This window comes from Bubalus bubalis, chromosome 5 (genome assembly GCF_019923935.1).
Source record: "Bubalus bubalis isolate 160015118507 breed Murrah chromosome 5, NDDB_SH_1, whole genome shotgun sequence".
NCBI lineage: Eukaryota > Metazoa > Chordata > Mammalia > Artiodactyla > Bovidae > Bubalus > Bubalus bubalis.
The window spans coordinates 10005991-10028951 of NC_059161.1; the positions used below are offsets into that span (position 1 = coordinate 10005991).

The 22961-nt window shown below is 50.0% G+C and overlaps 2 protein-coding genes across 3 annotated transcripts; both read left to right on the plus strand.

Annotated features, from left to right (window-relative positions):
* The first annotated feature begins 1831 nt into the window (after nucleotides 1-1831).
* ATF3 (activating transcription factor 3) lies at nucleotides 1832-14704 on the plus strand. Of its 2 annotated transcripts, XM_006073089.4 has the most exons (4): nucleotides 1832-2035; nucleotides 8249-8492; nucleotides 11806-11913; nucleotides 13268-14704. In XM_006073089.4, the coding sequence occupies exons 2-4, from the start codon at nucleotides 8253-8255 to the stop codon at nucleotides 13463-13465; spliced, it is 546 nt and encodes a 181-aa protein (XP_006073151.2). In that variant the 5' UTR covers nucleotides 1832-2035; nucleotides 8249-8252; the 3' UTR covers nucleotides 13466-14704. The 2 variants fall into 2 exon arrangements, with proteins under 2 accessions (XP_006073151.2, XP_025141221.1); XM_025285436.3 differs by lacking the exon at nucleotides 1832-2035 and having other exon boundaries at nucleotides 8231-8492.
* A 3998-nt stretch (nucleotides 14705-18702) lies between these two features.
* FAM71A (family with sequence similarity 71 member A) lies at nucleotides 18703-21785 on the plus strand. Its single transcript, XM_006073093.4, has one exon. It carries the CDS (start codon nucleotides 19959-19961, stop codon nucleotides 21678-21680), a length of 1722 nt encoding a protein of 573 aa, XP_006073155.4. The 5' UTR covers nucleotides 18703-19958; the 3' UTR covers nucleotides 21681-21785.
* The last annotated feature ends 1176 nt before the right edge of the window (nucleotides 21786-22961 follow it).

The following is a 22961-nucleotide window of genomic DNA, read 5'->3' on the forward strand; positions in this document are numbered from 1 at the left end:
ACCCGACGGGCCGGGGGCGGGGGCGGGGGTGGGGGACGACTTCCCAGGCCGCTCTCCGCGGGGTCCTGGGCCCCGAAGCTTGGGGGGCGGGTGTGTGTCCCGATGAGGCTTGGGTTCTGGGGAGAGGAATCAGGGTGCTGGGGACTCAGCTTTACCTATAGCTCTGAGGGTATCTATCCCAGGCCGCTGGGCAATCGGAGAGGCTTGGGGAGACAGGCCGAGCACTCGAGGGTGCGGGACTGTGTGTGTGTACGGGAGGGAAACAGACACAGAGAGGCCCTTCCATGACGGCTGTTAACAGCCGAGTTGGGCGGGGCTGTGGGAGAGATCTGGGCTCCTAGAGCCTTCTAGTTCCTACCCCAAATTGCCACACTAGGACCCTGGACCGTCTCTCTCTCTCTCTAAAGGCAGGTGGAAGCAGGTACCCCTAAACCCCACGGGCGCGCGGGTCTCCCTCTCCCACAGGTGCCAAACAGAGCTGGCCACAGTCGCGTCCACCCACATTCGTCAATGAGCAGTTGAGACGGTCTCTGGTCCTAGACAGCTGGGCTCGGGGAATCGGAACTGGGAGCTCGATTTTAAGATTCAGATCCAGTTCTGATGAAGACTCGGCTCGAGTCTGGGCCGCGAGATCCCGCCCTTCCCGCCACACGACTTTAGGGAGAAAAGGATTTCTACTACGGGGCCTAATTTGCTATACGGTTAATGCGTCTCCAGCCCGGGCGGTCCGGTCCCCGCGCGATCCTCTCTGGGCGCAGGAAAACATGCGAAAGCCGAAGGTGTATTTTCCAGCAACACTGCCAGAAAGCCGGGCGACCCCCGCCCGGCCCGGCCCGCGGAGACCAAAGCACCTTCTCTTTACTTCTCCTCCTAGTCTCTAGGCTTCAATCTTACTTTTAGCCCTTCTCTGAGTTGACTCTGATTTTTTCCAGGTCGCTCATCTTTTCTCGGGCTTGTTCGTTTCACTGTCAATTTCAAACGCTTTGTGGCTGTTAAAAAAAATTCTCTCCCTGCCGCTCGCCCTGGCCTCAGCGTCGGGTTCCCAAGCCGCCGGGAGGCGGTTCCGCGTGTGCGCCTATGTGGGGTGTGCTCGAGCCCGGGGCGTGGGCGCACCGTGCCCTCCGATCGCTGACAAGTCTTCTCACGGTCCCGGCCACAGAGGTCACCCTCGGCGGTAACGGCGTGGATTCACCGTAGGGTGCCTCTGAGCTCTTCTCCCACACTGGGGAAATGACACTCCTCTTCGTACCCCGTCCCCTACTTGAAAAGGAGGCTTTTGACGGGGAAGCGGAAGGGGAGGGGGGGTGTGTGTGTACTTTCCCGAAGCTCCAGAAAATGACCACGCATTTTAGAGAAAGGTCGTTTCTAGCTTCCCAGTCTCACCTAGTCTGGGCAGCGTCCAGGACCCACCTCTCCAACCTCACCCCCAACCCCCCACCTCCCCAGCCTAGCGGAGGGAGAGATGCCAGCGCGGTGGAGTCATGCCGCTGGCTTGGGCACCATTGGCTCATGCCTGGAGTACGCACATCTGGCGGCCAGCCCGGGCGGCTCCGGTCCTGATATGGAGCGAGAGGGCGGGCGGGTGCGTGCGTCCCAGGAGAACACGCCGCGGCCGGCTCCTCCCCGAGCTTGCATCACCGGTCCCCTTTTTCCCCTCCTCCTCGTTGGCCCCTCCCCCCACCCCCCGCTCACCCCTCCCGCCCTCCGGCCCAGCCTAGTTCTGCTGGTTCGCCGGGGAAGCTATTAATAGCATTACGTCAGCCTGGGATTGCTAACCCAGAGTATACGGGCGCGCCGCCAGCCCGAGGGCTATAAAACGGGTGATGCAACGCGCTGCCAGCCACAGTCGCACGCAGAGAGGCGCGCACTGCACAGCGCTCACCCTGCGCCGCCGCCCCAGCGGACCCGCCAGCCCGCGCGCCGGTCGTGAGCCCCTCTGTGCTCGACAGCCGACCCCGCAGCCAGCCAGCCAGCCCGACCCCACCCCGACCCTGCCCGCCCTCCGGACCCTGGCCGCCCCGAGTGGATACAGGAGGTGAGCGCGGCGAGAGTGGCTTGTTTTGATTATCTTTGCGCCCCTCTAGTAACCAGTCCCCGACCCCCGCGCCCACCCCCCCGGCACTTGCCCCGCAGCCTCCAGCTTAGAAAGAACTCTGGCTGAATCTCTCTCCCAGCCACCGCTGCTCTTCCGCGCTTTAGAAACTTTCTCGCAAAGAACTTTCTCTTTTGACTTGGGGCGCGAAACGTTCCTGGTAACTGAGAGGTCGTCCGCCGGCGTCGGAGCACAGCTCCTCGCCGCCCTCGCGTTTACTTACTCCCGGGGCGATCGAGGTGCTCAGATCGGTGGGTGCTCAGAGTGGCCGAGCCAATCAGGCTCGCCAGCCGGCTCCATCCCTGGCTCGGTGCGCCGGCACTTGCTACTCCCGAGCCCAGCTTTCCCGGGAGGCCGGGGCTCGCGGAGCGGCTGCCCCAGGGGCGGAACGGAATGAATGGGGAAGGAATGGGCGAGCCGGGGTCGCGGGCGCTGCCGCTGGGGGTCGCCCTGCCCACCCCGGAGCGCTGGGCGGCAGGACCGCGCCGGTAGCCGGCGGCGAAAGTTAGTTAGGATAAGTTTTAAGAGGTGGCGCGCGCTCCTGTCGCTGCCCTGGGGCAGAAGGCGGAGAGAGAGCACCGGGGACATGTGCCGGAGACTTCTTGACCCAAGTTTCTCACACGCTTTTCTCTCGTACCTGTGAGTCCAGTTCTGGGCTCTTCCTCTGGTGGCTCGCGGATTTCTCTGCTTTTCATCCTAAGAGACCCACCGTTGGGGGTGGAGGGAGGGAGCGAGAGTGCGAAGCCAGTTGAGATATTTGAGAGACAGGATCTGTGATCCAGGAGCCGGGACCTGAAACTTGCACTGCCCTTAGTGGCTTGGAGCCTCAGCATCCCCAGCGGGGAGGTGTGGACATATAGAGGCTCCTGGCCGCTCCGCCTGTTTGCAAGCACAAGGTGCTGGTTGGGCCGGATAACCATTATGGGCCTTTCTGGACAAAGGTTTTCAGATTCTAGAGTGGTGTTAACTGAAAGAAAAGCGACCCAGGAGGGGACCTGAATGATGGGGCTTGGATGTAGCTGGCCGGCCTCTGAGGCAGTGAGGAGAAAGGGACTTCTGTACGGGGCATCTCTTCCCTTTCCAAGGTGCTTTCCAGTGGACGGTTCTCCTTCTCTGCTCCCCACTGCCCCCCCCCCCCACCCCATTTTCATCTCATCAAATTACTTCCTTTCCTCCTAACAGTTTTCTTTCCCCTAATTACCAAATCACAGTAAGCTGCCTTTCCTATGAAGGAGTTGCTCACCCCTTAATAGAGCCAGAAAAAAATAAACTGGGCACTAGAAAATGTGGGTGCCCTCTGAATGCATCTATTTCAGTGTGGGTGACAGTCACATCTGTTTGGGAGCCTCCTGCTCTTTCAGTTTGAATGAAGGAGAAATTGGTATGACTGTCCCCTTGTTTTGCAGTTCCCATTTGTTGTAGAATAACACTGCAACAGGTAAGCTGTTGCTGTAAGGATTATCTGAATGAAGACCCGGGTGGGTTGCAGTTGTTACTGTCTAGATGGTTTCAGAGACAGCACTGCAGGAAGCACACCAGGCACACAGTGTAAATAAAATACAGCACCCAGCACCTGTGGCAGCCTCTGGATCCTTCCTGTCTTAACCCCACCATTCTCTCTCTCCCCTTGGTCTTTTCTCTCCATTTTTCTCTTTTTTACCCCCATACTCCTTCCCTGTCTTAATCCCATCAAAGCCTCCTCTCTTGTGGGCATAGGCTCCTTGGACTGTTGACTGTTCATATACCTGGCCATTGGCTCTCTTCTCCTTTGCCATTGCCTTCTTGGGGATGGAGCAAAATGAACAGCAGGTGTGTGGTCAACAGTTTGGCCTGGGCTGGGCCACTCACCAGCTTTATGGTGACCTTGGGCAAGTCACTTTACCTTTCTGGACCCCATTTTACTCAGTTGCAAAATGAAGATCTGACCTAAATGACTCTAGTTTTGGATGTTGTATCCCATTGTACAGAGCTCATGATTTCTTCCTTTTTCAGTTGGGCTAGGCAGGGGACAGGGTCGGTGGTTCCAAGTGTTACTCGGCCCGGGGAGGAGGAAGTATGCAGCCAGGACACCACAGAAACCAGAAATGGCTTCATGTGTGAGAGCTGGCTATTTCTCAAGTACTTAAGACCAGTGGAGACGAGCTGGTGCCAGCAAAGAGTGGGGTGGAATTGATCTGTCAAGAGCCCTGAGGTCAATCAGAGTGCAAAAGAAGCTGTGACTGAGCTGAGTTTCTTGAGGGCTCCAGTTAACTTCTGATTAATAGGACCTAGTTTCATTAACAGGAAATTAGGAGCCTCCGCCCCCACACCCCTGAAATGGGGGAAAATGGATCCCATCACAGTAATAATGGCTTCCCAGGATGTGTGTAAATCCACCTTTGTGTTTGATCTTCCCGACAGCCCTGTAAAGGGACTGGGGCAGGCAGTACTGGTCTCTCTTTACAGACAAGATGACCGAGGTCCAGGAAGCATGTCACTGAGAGCTCAGCGTGTGAGTGGTAGTATAGATGCCTGCAAGCATTGTCTCTGTCCTGATGCCTAGTCTTCCACCTACACCTGGAGTGTCTATGTACCTCCTTCCAGTGGACTAGGAGAAAGACCAAGATAGGAAGTTAGTGAAAGAACTGGCTCCCTGCTATGTTTTACAAGTAGTGCTTAGTGGAAAAAAGATGAAAATTAAAAGTGAAAATTCAATGTAGTAGCAGCTACTAGGAAATAAAATCTGGGAGCTGAATTTCTGGTTAGAGACATAGATGAGTAAAGTTTCACTTTCTTGAAAATGATGAAACTACTGATGATATGACACGATTTTTGACTAGAGATAATGATGCAGAAGCCAAATGCAGGTTCTTTGTAACAAGTCTGGACAATTTTAAGATCAATATAGAAAGTCAGCTCAGAAAATCCTCTGAAATGTTTTTCTCCAAACAGAGATATTCAAAAGTCTCAACTTTCTGAAAAAACTGAAGCTTTACCTTCATTTTTCTTCTCAAGGACATAGCCTTGAGTCTAGGCTTATCACACTTTTAAGAGAATGAGGCAACAAATAACGAGAAAGTATCTCAGTTCAGGTCAGTCGCTCAGTTGTGTCCTACTCTTTGTGACCCCATGGACTGCAGCACGCCAGGCTTCCCTGTCCATCACCAACTCCTAGAGTTTACTCAAACTCATGTCGGTGATGCCATCCAACCATCTCATCCTCTGTCGTCCCCTTCTCCTCCCACCTTCAATCTTTCCCAGCATCAGGGCCACCCAAGACGGACGGGTCATGGTGGAGGGTTCTGACAAATGTGGTCCACTGGAGAAGGGAATGGCAAACCACGTCTATATTCTTGCTTTGAGAACCCCGTGAACAGTATGAAAAGGCGAAAAGATAGGACACTGAAAGAAAGTATCTCAAGAAACTGAATATTAGTCGAGTCCAGGAAAAGCCCATTTATCTACAGATACCATTGCTTTACTTTCTGAAAAGCTTTTAAACATTTTCACAACCAGTTTGCATCTTCAAGTAAGCCCACACAATGCTTTTCATAAAAACATTGCATACCACTGGCATTCTTCCGTTTCTTTCATCAGGACTGCTGACTTTACACTAAGATGGGGAGAAAAAATCCCAAAGAGCAGATGCCAAGCCCTGAAAGCTCATTAATAAACTTGGGAGGTGAAATGGAACTACACTCAACTGCAGTGGAATTCAAACTGCCTCTGTAGAAGCGAGCCGTGCAGTTCTCCAGACAAAGGCCAGCCCAGTGGTAGCTCTGAATTCCATTCCTGAACTATTGGGCTTTTAATAAAGTTGGAAAGGTAGGGAAAACACAAATGCCTGGGAGGATCTTAAGTCTTTCTGGCTTTGGAAAGCTGGCTTCTCAGAGTTTAGTACCTGCCAGAAAAGTCTCCTCCCAACATCCTAAGATTATGGGATTAAATTGATAGGAGAGCATCAGTTCTGATTCACCACATATGGCTTTGGGGAGAGAATTGGTCAATTCATACATTTCCTGGGTTTCTTTGAATAGTCAGCAATGGTGGTGTTTGTTGACCTGGAATTCTTGCCTCCATCTGTGGATCTTGGATCCACTGGGGGATGTAGAGGTCAGAGTGTTCTATTCATTAAGTGTTTGAGATCAGAGAGAGTGACCAGCCACCCATCTACCTGGACCCCCTCAGAGCCAGCCCTGGGCTGGAAAGATCCCTGGGAGGCCCGGTAATAACGTATTTCCTAGTTGCGTTATGTTTTTCCAGGGCATATTCAGGTATTCTTTCGTCAACACCTTGCCCAATTCTCTGGGAAAATAGGGTGATTGTTACTAGCCTTCTTTCTCACAGAGGAGAGAGAAGGCTCTGGGAGGTATAATGATGACAGAGGAGGAAATGGGCCCCTAGTCTTGACATTCTGACCCCAGTCTGGGAATTTTGTGGATAAAAGATGCCCTAACACGTACTCCCTGAATGCGGGGGGCAGCCCAAGTGTGCACCCAGGCAGAGAAAGCTCAGCAATTCATCTCAGAGTTCAAGCTTTCCATAGCCCTTTGTTTTGTCTCCTTGTCTATCCCTTCAGCTCCAGTGCCCTCACCCCCTCCCCACACCTGCTCCCAACCCCCAAGAAAACTGTGCTCTGGCTTTTTGTTTGTTTTTGCAACATAGAGAATCCTATTCTATATTCTGTAAAGTGGGGGCATGAGTTTCGGAGTCCGACTTCATTCTAAATCCTGATGCTGCCGCCTACTAGCTCTGTGACTTTGGCCAAATTATTTAGCTTGTCTAAATGTTAGTCACTTCGTCTCTACAGTGGGACTGGGACCTAAGTGGGTTCTTATGAAGGTGAAGTGAGATAATGCACGTAAGGTTTCTGGTATGAAGGAGGCACTTGTGAAACGTTCGCCGCTTGCCAAAGGGCTTCTCATCTGGTGGGATGTGGCTAATGACCGCAGCTTCCCACATGGAGAGAGGTACTCCAAGGGGACCGCCCACCCTGACAATTCCCACATTCATCCCCCCTGGAGAAGTGACTGCAGGGGTGAGGGGCTTGGCCACTCCTGGGGGGAGTATACGGCAGGGAGAGATTTACAGAGGGCTGTTCCAAACTGGAACCATGAAACCATTATTATCTCTGCTCCCTCCCCACACCTTTTCCCTTGGGGTTCCCTGGGCTGTAGAATGATAGAGATAGATGGGACCTCAGAGGCCATTTGATTTGACCGCCTCTCACCAATTTCACGTATTCAGTCGGATGGTCTCTAGCGGTCGGCAGGCATTGGGAGCAGCCAGAGCCAGGGTCAGGTTCTGGAAAGATCCACAGCGGGACTCTGCGCCGGTGCGGCAGGAGCTCCCAGACTGTCAGATGGAGGCTGAGCTCAGGTCTCACACCACTCCCTAATGCCAGATCCAGTCCCAGCCCCCTGTGCCCCCAGCCCACGCCCCTCCAACCATCATAGGGCTGAACACTTCCTCAAAAAAAAAAAAAAATCCATATTCTGTGCACCTCACTTTTCTTTACTCTGAGGTCTTTTGCTTCACCAACCTTAACCTTGAGGGGTGACCTGAATTCCCACACCCAGTCCCTCTTAAACTGGGGTGAAGAAACCCACCTGCGACTGTGACTGTCCTCATTCTCACTGACTCGGCTCTGACTTCCCAAGGGAGAGGCTTCAGAGATAGATTTCCTAAACTCAAGGGTCCCCACTCCTTGCTTTTACTTACCACTCACAGATAGATTCTACTTGATTTCAGATACCCTCTGAGTTTCTCTTTATAAAAGAGACTGCAAATGGGGTTACATAGAGTCTCTTCTGATTTTTTTTTTTTATGCTCTTCCTCTTTCAGACTGTTTGAGGCTACATTTGCATATATGCACACCAGCCAACACTAATAGCTCCTGTGAATTCAGAATAGCCTGAAACGCCACTCTCTATAAACTTCAACCAGGCATTTTATTCACATCACTGAGCTGGGTTTTTTAAGAACCTGTTTTACTTAAGACAGGATGGCACAAAATGAAAACAAAGCAGAAGCTGAGGGCTGCTGGGACCTTCCTCTAGAGGTGGGGAGGTGGGACTTGGGTATTGGAGGTCTCAGGCGCGGGGGTGAGGGTGGGGGGGACTTGATCCCGAACCCCCAGATCCCTGAAGTAGTTTGGGTTTCCATGTGTCTTTTCAGCAAAATGATGCTTCAACACCCAGGCCAGGTCTCTGCCTCGGAAGTCAGTGCCTCTGCCATCGTCCCCTGCCTGTCCCCTCCTGGGTCACTGGTGTTTGAGGATTTTGCTAACCTGACACCCTTTGTCAAGGAAGAGCTGAGGTTCGCCATCCAGAGCAAGCACCTCTGCCACCGGATGTCCTCGGCGCTGGACTCCGTCACCGTCAGCGGCAGGCCCCTCGAGATGTCAGTCACCAAAGCCGAGGTGGGTCCTCCCAGGGGTGCCCGTTCTTCCTGCACTTACTTGTCGCGCAGCTCGCCTGCGCCAGGCATGCTGCCGGCAGGGGGCCACGGTTGGATATTGGGTCTGGAGTTTAGAGAAGAGTCAGGGTTAGAGAGAGTGTTGGAAGCCATCAGAGTGTGGAGAGTATGGAAAGCCATGAATCTGTACGAGATCACCTTCTGCGCCCAGTTGTTTTGAAGAAGCAGAGAGTGCGGTGATGGTTTTCAACACCACAAGAACCCAGACTGTGGAACGAGGACCAGCCAGCCATGCTCACCACCTTGGTACAGGTTCTGACCGAAGTTTACTTCTGTCTGTGGCGCCTGTGTGGTTCTCCACTTGGCAACCTTTTATAAGACGCCTGGAGTAATAGGCATGCTGAGAAGTTTGAGAGGTGGTTGCTGGCGATGCTGGGGGCGAGGGGGGTGGCTCTCAAGGACTTCAGAGCTGAGTTCTCCACTGTTATGTTGGCCTTGCCCTCCTGGATGCAAGATGGGAGTGTTTCTGGCTCACTTATCTGACATGATCACTGCCTTTGGGCAAGAGGTAGTGGACCTAGCCAGAAAAGAACTGAGTTTAAAAGGAAGTTGTGGGGAGGGGGGTGAAATCTTTTATGATTCTAAAAAGGGAGGTGGAGGGGGTAATAATGTCTCCTCCATAGAATTGATCCAAGGGGTTAAATAAGATGGCATTTGTTAAGAGTCTAACAGAGGGCCTGGCTGAGAGTTAGCATCCAGTGAATGGGAGGCAGGATGATGCTGTATGAAGCTGTATTCATAAGACATCATTAGGGGCATTGGCTGTACCCTAATTAACCTCAGAGGAGGTCACTGGTGCCCAGTCCAACACTGAACAGTGTATGGTGAAACATGGGACCCTCAAGGAAAAAAAAAAAAAAAAAATCTTGTCTAAGTAAATATCTTAAAATAACAGAGGCAGCTATACTCCAACAAAAATTAGTTTATAAAAATACCTTGAGATAACAGGATGCCCTGGAAGTAGTGGGGCCCATGGAAAGAAGGAAAGCATTTCAGAAGGATGTGTGGAGGGCTCTTCTGAGGAAGAAGCAGGCCTCTTGCTTCATGGAAACATTCCTTAAAGCCACTCATCCACTCTGCTTCTGTGTTCATCCAGTGATCTTCAGATCTGTGATCAGTTTAACAAGTAGGCTTTTCTACAGGGAACAGGTTGCACCTAATGGTCTAATTGAGTGTTCTGGTCTCCTTGGTGGTGACTATAATTCACAACCCTGCAGGCATCCTGTGTGTCTGGGCAGTGCGAGCCTCCTCCCCAGATCCCGGTCCCCTCTGAGAAGGCAGCTTGGGGTGACCAGGCAGCTGTGACCCAGAGAGGATGTGGGATAAGGAGACACACTCCTGGCTTTACATCTGGTTTTGCAGCCTGCTTGTCTGGTCGCCATGAGCTGGTGACTCCTGGGCCTCCTTGAGCACAATACTCTTGGCCACTCTTTGCCTTACTTCCCTGTCCATAAAAGTGAGGGATTGGGACTTGCCTGGTGGTCTAGTGGTTAGGAAGTCACCTGCCAATGCAGGGGACATGAGTTCGATCCCTGGTCATGCTGTGGAGCAACTAGACTCAAAAACTGAGTGCCTGGAGCCCCTGCTCTGCAACAAGAGTAGCCCACACACTGCAACATTAACCCCTGCTCTGTGCAACTAGAGAAAGCCCGCTTGCAGCAACAAAAACCCAGCACAGCCAAAAATAAATAAATGAATAAATTCTTTTTAAAAAGTGGGGGGGTTGAACTACATGGCCCTTAGAAAGGCTTTCCCATGTCTGACAGTGTGTGACTCTTGAGATTTGCTCTACTTTCCAGTACTTCCTCTTATGAGAAAACTTTGAGTCCTTCCTCTACAAAAATATCTGCAGAGTTAGTTGCAAAGGAGATACTAGAGTGGCTGATTTCTTGATGAAGACATCTATGATGAAGTTACTGATGATAACTGAAGCCTTCCATAGCACTGACCATAAGCTAAACCTTGTGCAGGGGACTTTATTGACATTAATTTGACCCTCATCACAACCCTATGAGGGAGGTAAGATGATCCCATTTTATAAATGAGGAAACTGAAGCTCAGAAGAGCGTAATAACTTGCACAAGGGCTCACACCTGATAGGCAGTGAAGCTGAGATTCAAAGGCAGTTTAGTCTAAACCCAGCGTCTGCCTGTGTGGTTCTAGGATCTAAGACATAAAGGGTAGAAGTGCCTCTCATGTGTTTCCCCCTTGGGCTTGGTTTCCCTATGTTCCGAAGCCTCCACCTCAGCCTAAGCTAAGTCAGTGTCATCTAACCCAGAGTCAGATATGAGGTGATCATGGTGGTCCAGAATCTCTTCCATTTGAGGTGGGACTCCCATGCCCTTTCCAGCTGTCTGGAGCAGTGACAAGTGACATGGAGGCCTGACATTAGTAGCCTAAACCATCACCCACTCTGCCCACTGTGAGTTCACTCCAGCTGGACTCTAGTCTCTGAGTCAGTCCAGCAACTGGACTTTGCTGATTCCCCATCAGTCCTCAGACAAAGTCAGAGTGATTGTCCATGGATGACCAGATCCTAAAGCTGGACGGGATTTTCTTCTCCGAGGATCCCAGGGCTGACTCAGGGTGGGGCTCAGATGGAGAGATCAATATCATCATCAATAGTTGGATGAGTCAATGGACGGTTCTAGTTCTCCACCCACAGGTGGCACCAAGCCATGGGCTGATGATGCCTCTTTGATTGAGGAATGGGCTTGGGTTCCTGTTCTCTAGGAGTTGCGTGGGCTTCCTCTGAATTTAGGAAGGAGGTGCTATGATGATGCTCCAGGTGACGATGGAGATGGATAGAATGTGAATAAAAGAGGCAGGGGGAATGGGTGGCGAGGTGATGCTCCTGAGGTCATTCTAGGGGAAAGGTCATACTTACTGAACAAAATCTGTTTCTTGCTCTAGTTGATTATAGTTATTACCAGTAGTTATCACTTTGAGTATCGAACTCCAATTTTAAAATCCAAATAAATGCTTTTTAAAGGTAAAATTTTAGTTTACTAGTATTGCCAATATAATTTTAACAATTCTTTGATTTCCGTTATTCATTCTTAAGTGTGTGTGCGTGTGCGTGCATGTGTGAGTATGTGCACGTGTGTTAAGGTTTCATGCAAAAGTCTAGAGCTTTACTTCTGGATTCTTCAGGCCTGCCCTGGTTTGTCAGTTTTAGCTGGAAATAAAAGGCAGTGTATTTGAGGTGGGTTGAATTTCTGGCCTCCCTTTAAGCTTGTGCCTCTTGAATTTTACAGGTAGCCCCTGAAGAAGATGAAAGGAAAAAGAGGCGACGGGAAAGAAATAAGATTGCAGCTGCCAAGTGCCGCAACAAGAAGAAGGAGAAGACAGAGTGCCTGCAGAAAGTGAGTGCCTGTTTGCCTCGCCCCTCCCGTCGCTCACACCTGGCCCCTCCGACCTCACGCCCCATGGGGAGAGGAGTTTGAAAGACTACACCCAGAAGTGCTTTCCCAGGAAGGACATTGTAGCTGGTGGCAGAAATGCCAGTTGCAGAACGAGGAAGTAGTAAAGCTGTTAGTAAGATAAATGTCTCTGGATGTATAAGATGCAGGTGTATGAATTAAAAACGACAGGATCATCTGATGCCCACACTCATCCTCAGTTAGTCCATACATGTCCAGAAGCTTCCAGGCTGTCGGATAAGTCCGTCCAGTTCAAGGGGCTTTGCTGGCCCATTTTCCTGAGAAAAGGAAGCTGCCAGCTTTCATTTGGCTCACTGTGAAAAGCCTTTAATTAACGTCTTCCAACAAGTTATCTCCTTGCCCCGGAGGCAGAGGTTGCATTTGTTTGCATTCTTATCTGGTTCTTAACTCTGCAGCCCTTCTCCTTGGTGCAGCTGATGGTCTGTGCTCCCAGCTGCGTTCAACAGGCTCCCCTTCCAGAAAGGAGAAACGCCTGTGGGAGGGGTGTCTCCGTGCAGGTGGAGCAGGGCCCTGGCTCGGTCCTTGCAGCGGCTGTGTCCCCCTTCCCCAGGTGAGGACAGGCCAGGGCAGAGTCTTCACTCGGGTTCCCTAGGTCCCAGGTTCCTCAGGTTGCATTAAGGCGGGGGTCAATGAAAACTAAGACATTTTGTTTATTTCTACATACGTTCTTTCTGTGGAGATGAGCTTCTCAGTGAAATCAGACTATAAACATATAAGACTATAAACACCATTGAGTCTGGATTTCCTTCCAATCCCCAAGGTCCTTTCAGGTCCAGACGACCTGCCTACAGGCTATTTGATTCTTAGAAAGGAGGTCTCTGCTGTTGGTTCTACTGCTGTTCCATTACTATTAGGATCACAGCCTGCCTCCACCTTGAGTGGAGACTCAAGGATATCTCTGAAGGAGCTCTGAGTTCAAAGGCTTCTCCAAGCTCCGGACTCTCTCAAACCTAATGCTGCTCTCCCAGCTTTGTGGGGCTTCATAGCAGGGTGCCAACGGCATTCCCCTGCAGGCCATTCCCCACTTGATGAGCCCCGATGTGTTCCAGCTGTTGCCCCTGCCATCCAGGGGCCACCAGCAGGCCACCCCTATCTCACTGGACCTTGGTTCCTTCCCTTGTTTCTTTTTTGGCTGCACCAGGCAGCTTGTGGGACTTTTGTTCCCCAACCATCTATCAAACCCAGGCCCCAGCAGTGGAAGCAGAGTCCTAACCCCTGGACCACCAGGGAAGTTCCCTTGGCTCCTTTCCTAATACTTCTATTGCTTGTGCCCCAGGAGTCGGAGAAGCTGGAGAGTGTGAATGCTGAGCTGAAGGCACAGATTGAGGAGCTCAAGAACGAGAAGCAGCATTTGATATACATGCTCAACCTGCACCGGCCCACGTGTATTGTCCGGGCTCAGAATGGGCGGACTCCGGAAGATGAGAGGAACCTTTTTATCCAACAGATAAAGGAGGGAACATTGCAGAGCTAAGCAGCCGTGGTATGGGGCGACTGGGGAGTCCTCATCGAATCCTCCTTTTATATCCGAAACCCTGAAGCCATTGGAGATCTGACTTCCTATGCACCTCTTGAATCCCAGCAGCCAAGAACCATCAAGGCGGGAGTGCCCTCCATGACTCAGCCGGGCCTTTCCACTCCACTCCAGAGTGGACTTTGGACCGGGGCAAGGGCATCTTTTGCCTCCACTCCAGGATTTAAGGCTTAACATCCCGGCCATCCTTGGATTCTCCAGATGACTCCCAGTTAGGGTCCTGCCTCCCTCGCATCTGGATTCTGCAAAATTCAGAACTCCCACCGTTAGGATCCATGCAGAAGAAGTGTCTGTGACCTTGGGTGGGTGGGGTGGGGCCACCTCCTCTGCTGCTGCCGCCACTGTCACTTGTAGGGGACATGCAGTGAGAATGGCATCTTGTGAAGTTGTGCAATGGCCAGGGTTGTGCTTTCTAGCAAATACGCTGTTCTGTACAGGAACTGCTGTGTGCAAGGCATTCGTTTCAAAACTAGGCATTGTGCTCTACTGATGTGCCGCACGACACTGCTGTGACTTAGCTCAAGCTCTGCAAGTTTGGGGGGCTGTCGCCACATGCAGTGTCTTGCTAAGTGTTCAGGTGGCCAGAAGGGCTTGCCAGCCCTGGGAGGAGAGAACTGGGCCGGGCAGTGCTGAGTGCAGTTTTGTGCCAACAGAAAAGACGTCTTCCGCTTGGCTCTCAGGCGTTAATGCGGGCCCTCTATTGCAAACTCAGTTATAAGGTCACAGGAAGAAAGCAGAAACACGAGTCCAGCTTCCAAAGGCTTAGGAGTCTCTGCTCAGTGACTTAGGTCAGGAATTTTTTTCTAGGCCGGAAGAGCCAAAGAATATTCCACTTTTCCTGTTCTTGCGATTGAAAACCACATTCAGTGGACACGCATTTGAAGCCACATGATGCCCAGGCTTTAGCATTATTAGATGTTAATGGCATTGTTTCTGTCATGCAGATGTTTGTAGAAATCTGGCCCAGAGCATTTATAGCTGTGAGAAAGTCTACTCACACTGGCCAGAAGGTCTCTGGCTACTATCTGTTTAAATTCTGATGTTTCTGTGAAATCCTCAGAGTGTTTAATCCTACTCAGTAGTATCATTACAATTTTCTGTAAGAGAAAATATTATTTATCCTAGTATTCTTAACTTGTCAATATAATAAATATTGGAACCAAGACATGGTGAACTAAAGTGTGGTGCTGGTTTCTGTTCTTTTAAATCAGTTGTTCCTTGAGCGCTAACCATTCTCCTCCCTTCCCCTTTGGAGATGGTGATGTAGGGGGTGATTTGAGCTTTGACTATTCTTCAGGTGTTCTTTGTTCTCTGGGGTGCCACTAGGTGGGCTTTTTGACTTTCAATCCTGTTCCTCAATTTCTGGTTTCTAATGCTCAATCTCTCATTGACAAACACTAGGACACAGCAGCAAGTATATCCTTTAGACTTTTGGTACTAAGACAGAAATTTTATATAAAATCTGAATACCTGAACTTGCTGTTTCTCTGAATATACAAAGGCCTAAAATGTACACCTGTTGTTCAACTTGAATCTTACAATCTGTGGTAGAATTCGTGAAGGCTTCACTTGAATTACATTTCTTGTAATGTCCAAATGTGTGTCTCAGTGTTGCAAATAAGCATTTCAAATTTTGGAAAAGGACAGTGGGGAGGAAGAGAGAGTATAATTTCGGACAGGATAAGTGTGATAATTCAGAGGAAATAGTCCACCTAATCTTCTGGAATCTCTGGAGCACGTGACTCCTTTAGGTCTCCAACAGAATCACGGTCCTTTGCTCTTGCCCTGTGCGCACACCTGACACTCACAGCCTGGGAATAAAAATTGGCTCCTCTGTCATCAGCGCCGTTTTACAGAGCGATCCTGACTTTGTTGACTGTTCGTGCATGTGGATGGAGCCTGCTCCTTTGAACTCATCTTTGTTTCCTTTAAACTATCACCTGAGACACAGGTATCCTAATTTTGCTGTTTTAACTACATCTCAGGGGCAACTCCTAATCTGTACAGAGCATCTGGTGGAAGTACCATTCACCGCTTCTTTCAGGAGATGATCTGTTTTCTTTATCTTGGTGGAGGGGGAAGAATTTCCTTGCATTAACCTTCTGCTTGTGCCACCAATCAGCCGTTAGGAAACTCAAGACAGTTTTAAAGCTGCCACGGACGACAATGAATTAGAGCGGAAGGAAGGGGGAGGCGGCTGTTGCAAGAAAAAGTGATCTGAGAAGCGTGCTGTAAATCATCAGTGGAACTATAAGTTCTTTGAACAAGTGCATTAAAAATAGTTTTGTTGTCTGTCACCAAGTTTATGTTTCCACTTAAAAAAAAGGGGGGGTAATATGTATTTACCATCAAGTTGCGTAGTTCATCTTGTTTCACACTCAGCAGGTAGGGGAGGGGAGGTTTCTGAGAGGATGAACGGACGGGACCTCTGCTGGAGTCAGACGCCTGGTTGACAAGGTCTTTTTCTCGGGCCGTCACCTGCAGGGGTGGTAATGTCACACTGGCCGGCATGGAGAGCCCACCCTGCCCCGTCTCCTCTCTCATCCTGTCCCCATGTCTTTCCCTGAGATCTGGCCTGACACTTGCTTCCAAGTATAAGAGCCATAAGGGGTCTGGCCCAGGACAGGGTTTCTGGGATCAAAGCTTCCACTTTCTGCCAGCAGCTAAAATGCTAACTATTTTCCATCTTTATCCTAATTTCTCCCACGGGCTTTGAATAAATCTGAAACCCAAACCCACAGTAAGCTTTTCCTGTCTTCCGCATCCCCTGCTCTTCGGTGGGGTCCAAGTAGTTTCTCAGTGGAGTAGTGTTTTCGTGGATTTGCCTGAGGAAAAACCTCCGAGGAGGCCAGGTTCGCCCAGTGAGGATCCTTCTCAGTTCTTACCATGGCTCTAACCACAGAAGCTTCTCTGTCTTACCGAAAACTGCTGTCAGGAAGGAATTCACACCGAGGCTTAAAGGGCCAGCTGAGACTGATGTTAATAATAGCTGACATTTACTGAGAAATGCTACTCAATACTTTACATTATCTCATTTAATTCTCACAGCAACTATTATCTCCATTTTACAGATGAGGAAGTGGAGAGCTAAATAGTGTGCCCAAGGTCACACAGGTGACCTTTCTAAAGCTGAAAGCTATGTTTTTTAACTATAAAGCTTCTGAGCGGAAGTGTGTGTGTGTGTATGTGGTAAAATACACATGAAATTCGCAACTGTAATTTTAAAGTGTACAGTTCAGTGGCATTCACAATACCGTGTAACCATCACCACGATCAAGTTCCAGAACTTTTCATCACCCCCCAAAAAAATCCAATACTTCTCATTCTCCCCTCTTTCCAGCCCTAGGGAACCACTGACCTAATATCTGTCTCTATAGACTTGTCTCTCCTGGATATTTCATGGAAATAGAATCATTATAATACGTGATCTCTTTCACTGAGCATGTTTTCAAGGTTCATCCATGTCGTAAAATGTATCAGTACTTCATTCCTTTCTTTGGCTGAATAAGTATTCCATGGCATAGACAGACTACATTTTATTTATCCAATCATCTGTTGATGGGCATCTGTGTGTATTTCAATGGAAAGATAGCCCTTATCCTCAAGGCATGACTCCCTAAGGTGGGAGTTCAGGCATTGCATCAAACTTCGGATAAGAGAGTTGGGAGCAGGGGCCTTTCTCAGAACTTTCAAGCCACAATTTAGAAATCACTTATTCTGTGACTAGCTCTGTGAGAGTGGCAGTGAGGCAGAGTGTCTAACAGTACGTGTTCCCTGTAGGTGTCAAGGCTTCCAAACAATTTCTGCCCAGTAAAGAGAGATTACCCTCTAGGAGGGCACCTAGCAGACCTTTGGAACTGGAGCTTACATTTCAGGCTACCCATCCCCCAATTCACCATGGGAGGAAGTGTGCTGAGAGCAAAGATGTAGGTTTCCACGCAGGGGCTGTTTGCACAAGCATAAAGAAGGGCAATGCCAAAGAATGTTCAAATTCCTGCACAACTGCACTCATCTCACATGCTAGCAAAGTAATCCTCAAAATTCTCCAAGCCAGGCTTCAACAGTACGTGAACCGTGAAGTTCCTGATGTTCAAGCTGGATTTAGAAAAGGCAGAGGAACCAGAGATCAAATTGCCAACATCCGTTGGCTCATCGAAAAAGCAAGAGAGTTCCAGAAAAACATCTACTTCTGCTTTATTGATTATGCCAAAACCCTTTACTGTATAGATCACAAAAAACTGTGGCAAATTTTTCAAGAGATGGGAATACCAGACCACCTTACCTGCCTCCTGAGAAATCTGTATGCAGGTCAAGAAGCAACAGTTAGAATTGGACATGGAACAACAGACTGGTTCCAAATTGGGAAAGGAGTACATCAGGCTGTATATTGTCACCCTGCTTATTGACTTATATGCAGAGTACATCATGTGAAATTCCGGGCTGGATGAAGCACAGACTGGAATCAAGATTGCTGGGAGAAATATCAATAACCTCAGATATGCAGATGACACCACCCATATGGCAGAACATGAAGAGGAACTAAAGAGCCTCTTGATGAAAGTGAAAGAGGAGAGTGAAAAATCTGACTTAAAACTCAACATTCAAATAACTAAGGTCATGGCATCCTGTCCCATCACTTCATGGCAAATAGATGGGGAAACCATGGAAACAGTGACAGACTTTATTTTCTTGGGCTCCAAAATCACTGCAGAGGGGGATTGTAGCCATGAAATTAAAAGACACTTGCTCCTTGGAAGAAAAGCTATGACCAAGCTAGACAGTATGTTAAAAAGCAGGGACATTACTTTGCCAACAAAGGTCCATCTAGTCAAAGCTATGGTTTTTCCAGTAGTCATGTATGGATGTGAGAGTTGGACTATAAAGAAAGCTAAGTGCCGAAGAATTGATGCTTTTGAACTGTGGTGTTGGAAAAGACTCTTGAGAGTCCCTTGGACTTCAAGGAGATCAAACCAGTCAATCCTAAAGGAAATGAGTCCTGAATATTCATTGGAAGGACTAATGCTGAAGCTGAAAACCCAATACTTTGGCCACCTGATGTGAAGAACTGACTCACTGGAAAAGACCCTGATGCTGGGAAAGATTGAAGGCAGGAGGATAAGGGGATGACAGAGGATGAGATGGTTGGATGGCATCATTGACTTTATGGGCATGAGTTTGAATAAGCTCTAGGAGTTGGTGAAGGACAGGGAAGCCTGGCGTGTTGCAGTCCATGGGGTCGTAAAGAGTCAGACACGACTGAGTGACTGAACTGAAAGTGGGGAGGATCTGAGGCAATCTTTCAGATAATTCAATCCCAAAACCAGCCCATGTGCTGCCTTGGGTTCTCCCCATAATATATATACACACATAGAATTATGCAAATTCTAAAAACAGGTCTTCTCGTAAAGGTAGTTAAATCAGTCCAGTGTGAATACATGTGGCGGGCCCAAGCATTCTTTGTGAGGCTAAGTACTATACAGCATTCAGAACAAAGATTCTAAACAACCTTTAGAATCAGGTAGACCTGCATTCAAATACTGCCTCTGCTACCATCAGATCTAAGAGATGGCAACTCAGCTTCTTCACCTGTGAACTGGGAACAGTAGCAGCAGTACCAAACTCAGTGGACTCTTACGAGCATACGTGAAGAACACTGCATGGGTTTGGAGAAGCAATTTTTAATGTTCTTATTAAAATCACCATCAACATTTACTAAGATTTTATAAATGGACAGACTAAGGACTGAGACTGCCAATTCTACATTGTTCGATACAATTAAACCATGAGCTCGAATGGCTCAAATGCATCCCATCCTCTGACATTCCTATAGGCTTCATCCAGTTGCTGAATTTGGGGGAGGGTAAAAGAGAACCAGATAAAACTTTCCCATTTGTAGATATTTTTATTTTGGTACCTGCCTGAGTCCCTGGCAGGGTGGACCTGTCCTCTGTGCGGGGCAATGGGGTGGCCCTGCCTGGAGGGGGTGGCTGAGGGATGGGACAAAGGCGTGTGTGAACAGTGGCAGGTCACAAAGGGCAGCCAGGATAAATATGGCTGCACAGGGGGTTTAGGCTGAGAGAGTGGTCACTTCTTTCACTAGGACTGCAGTTTCACAGCCTCTCGCAGAGACAAAAAGCCAGAAGCAGAAGTGAGGTGAGGTTGAGGGGGTGCCTACCATACCTCTGCAACACCCTTGAAGAGACTCAGCCTGGGGTCCAGGCGCCCTGCAGCATCCTCACGGCAATCACCCACACCCTTACCCCCACCCCTGCCTCTGGGAGGCTCTGTGGGGTGTGGTGGGGTTGGGGGACCTGCCGTGGAGCCGTCTGCGTGACACAGGAGACCGCGGCTCCCTCTTCTGCCAAGGAGGCCAAGGAAAGGAAGACCTAGGGGCCCGCCTCGCCAGAGCAGCTTGTTGTGATCACAGCCAGCCATGAGCCGGGAGTCTCTGCTACCGTATCACACGGCCCAGAGCGGCGCCGGAGCAGGCCTGTTCAACACCACCATGGGCAAACTGCAGCGGCAACTGCACAAGGGTGAGTACGACATATTCAAGTATGCCCCGATCTTCGAGAGCGACTTTATCCAAATCACCAAGAGGGGAGAAGTGATCGACGTGCACAACCGCGTCCGCATGGTGACCGTGGGCATCGCATCCACCAGCCCCCTCCTCCCCCTCCCAGACGTCATGCTACTGGCCCGGCCGGCCACCAAGGCCAAGAGCCGCAAGGCTGCAAAGACCTTAGAGCTCACCAGGCTCCTTCCCTTGAAGTTCGTGAGGATCTCCATTCATGACCGTGAGAAACAACAGCTGCGCCTGAAGTTCGCCACCGGCCGCTCCTGCTACTTGCATCTGTGCCCCCCGCTGGACTCTCGGGAAGACCTCTTCACCTATTGGGAGAAGCTCGTCTACCTCCTCCGGCCGCCGGTGGACAGTCAGAGCAGCACCTACGCCATTCCAGCCGGGGACATGATCTGCATGCCCATGTTAGAGGAGGACAGGAGGAGCCTGACAGCCATGGATTTCCAAGGCCGGGGCGATCAGGACCAGGTAAGCGTCAGGAGCCTCCACGTGGGCTCCGAGGTGGCCGGGGCCACCTCTGCAGCTTTTGCCGGCGGGGAGGGCCTCCCACTGGACTTCTACAATCCCGATCCTGTGCCCAATGGGGCCATGGCAAACACCAAACCCAGGGAGCTTGATGAAGAGTCAGCAGCAGGGGCAATGATGCAGGTGGCTGCAGCAGATGCCACAGAGGGCGATCTGAACATGACCAAGTTCCATGCCTCTGAAGAGCAGAGCATGGCCATTGAAGTCACCGTCACCAAGGGCCCAGAAGGAAACAAAAGCAACATAGCCATGGGAGGCACTGCCAAAACCTCCCTGAGGACCAGGAAAAGGGCCTTGGCACATGGTACCAAAAACTTGGAGTACCCTTCCAGCACGTCCACCAGCCTCTCCCCAGAAGCCAGCATGTCTATGGTTGGAGTGGAGGCCACCAGGAAGACCACCAAAGGAAAAACCTATCAGGAGGATGAGGGGACCCTCATCTCAGCCTTGCCACAGGAAGACCAAGAGAGTGAACAGGAAGACAGGCCCCAGAGAGTGTCCCAGGCCCGCAGGGGAAGAAGGGAGAGGAGGGAACACCGGCAGAAGGAGCGCGTGCTCAGGGGCTCGCATCCCCGCAGGTCAGCCGAAGGCCGCCACAAGACTGTGGGGGACAAAGTGATCCGGAAGACAGCCGACCGGTCCTCAGGCGGCCGGAGAGCTACGAGGGATGACAAAAAGGAGAAAGGCCACGGCAGCCCGGGGGACAGCAAGCGGGGCACTGTGCACAAAGGTGTCAGCCATGCTCCCATCACCAAGGAGTCCAGGACCTCGCACAAATCGGCCAGGAGCTTGTCTACGGGGAGTTCATTCTCCACCAACAAGAGACTCAGCAGGATCAGCTCTTTCCTGAGGAATGTTCGAGCCAATCTCACTACAAAGACGGTGGCCTTGTCACACGATAAAGATGTGGACATCTTGGCGAAGGCAGTGGAAAGGAAAAGAATGGAGGCCATCATGGAGACGGCAGAGAGTGGCCAGGGGCTGGAAATCACTGGGAGTGTGACATCCGAGGCCACGGAGACAGTGACCGTTGCAGCTCATCAATAGGACCTAGAGCTGGAAGCTGCAAAGGGGACCAGGGCTCAGGGAAATATCCCTGGCAAGTGTATGCCAGCTTCCTTACCGCGGTTTAAATAAAAGAACCATACAACCTGAGAATGGCCTGCAGCGTTCTCTCTGCATTTCCAGGTCCCGAAGCCTGACCGTGACATCACAGTGGATTCTGTGATGTCAGCTGAGCCGCAGCCTGAGACTGGTCCAGTCGAGGGCAGCCCCACCTCACACACATGCCCAGTGCCAACGGCAGTGGCCCATCCGGCCTCCACTCCTTTCTGGCTTTGCTGCTCAGGGCCATGGCTGAAAGTCAGACTGTGGCCTGGGAAACTCTCCTTCACCATCTCCCTATCCTTTCTATAAATGTTTATTACTCCTGCAGGTCTGTAAACAAATTGAGAACAGAACTCCCATCCCTTCTGGCTGTTCAGTGGACAGAAATAAGGTGCAGCAGTGTTTGCTGGCAGTCAGAACAGTGAGCACTCTCATCTAGACTTAGCCACTCCCCTCCCAGGTATATACCCAGGAGGAACACACGTGTTCTAAGAAACAACTATGAGCATGTTTATAGCAAAAGAATTTAATAGCAAAACACTGGAAACAGCCCAAATTTCCATCAACAGGATTAATACTGTAGGATAGGAAAAGAGTGGGATATTCAATAGTGAGAAATGGAGCTATACACATTATCACTGATCAACTTCTCATGATTTTTAAAGACATAAAAGAATGGGATGTAATCTACTTACAGAACCATTCAGAAATAAGATCAATGTATTGCATAAGGGGTAGGTTTCATAAAACTGTACCAAAAGTGAGGGAATAGTAAATGCAAAATTCAGGACAGTTTTCTCTAGGGTGGACAGGCTAGATCAAGGAGGTGGGTCCAAGGCTGTCAGTGTTGCTGGGAACTGTTCTGTCTTAAGCAAGACAGTGGGTACACAGGTGTGTTTTTCACATTGTACTATCTCTGAAGTCGGATCACTACAATCACTGCGGCAGTTGTGCAATTATTGCCAATGCGTTTCCCTTATGTTTTCACTTTCATATATGCACAAAAGTGATCTGTCTGAAATGCCTGGTCTCTTCACATTGCATTTATTTAAGGTAAATTACAAGAAGTCTGGTTATTAGAAAAAGAAAGAACGATGTGCCTATTTTACAGATGAGAACACTGAGGCTCGGAGAAGGTAACCTGCTCCAGTCGCACAACAGGATCTTTGCAGAACAGTGATCTACCAGCCCACTTTTTTATGCAAAGTCCTGTCTAAAGTA

Coding starts and splice junctions, on each gene's coding strand:
- ATF3 (XM_025285436.3), top strand. CDS start 8,235: ATGTGTCTTTTCAGCAAAATGATGCTTCAACACCCAGGCCAGGTCTCT. Junction 8,493..11,805: donor TGTCAGTCACCAAAGCCGAG/GTGGGTCCTCCC, acceptor TGAATTTTACAG/GTAGCCCCTGAAGAAGATGA. Junction 11,914..13,267: donor AGACAGAGTGCCTGCAGAAA/GTGAGTGCCTGT, acceptor CTTGTGCCCCAG/GAGTCGGAGAAGCTGGAGAG.
- FAM71A (XM_006073093.4), top strand. CDS start 19,959: ATGAGCCGGGAGTCTCTGCTACCGTATCACACGGCCCAGAGCGGCGCC.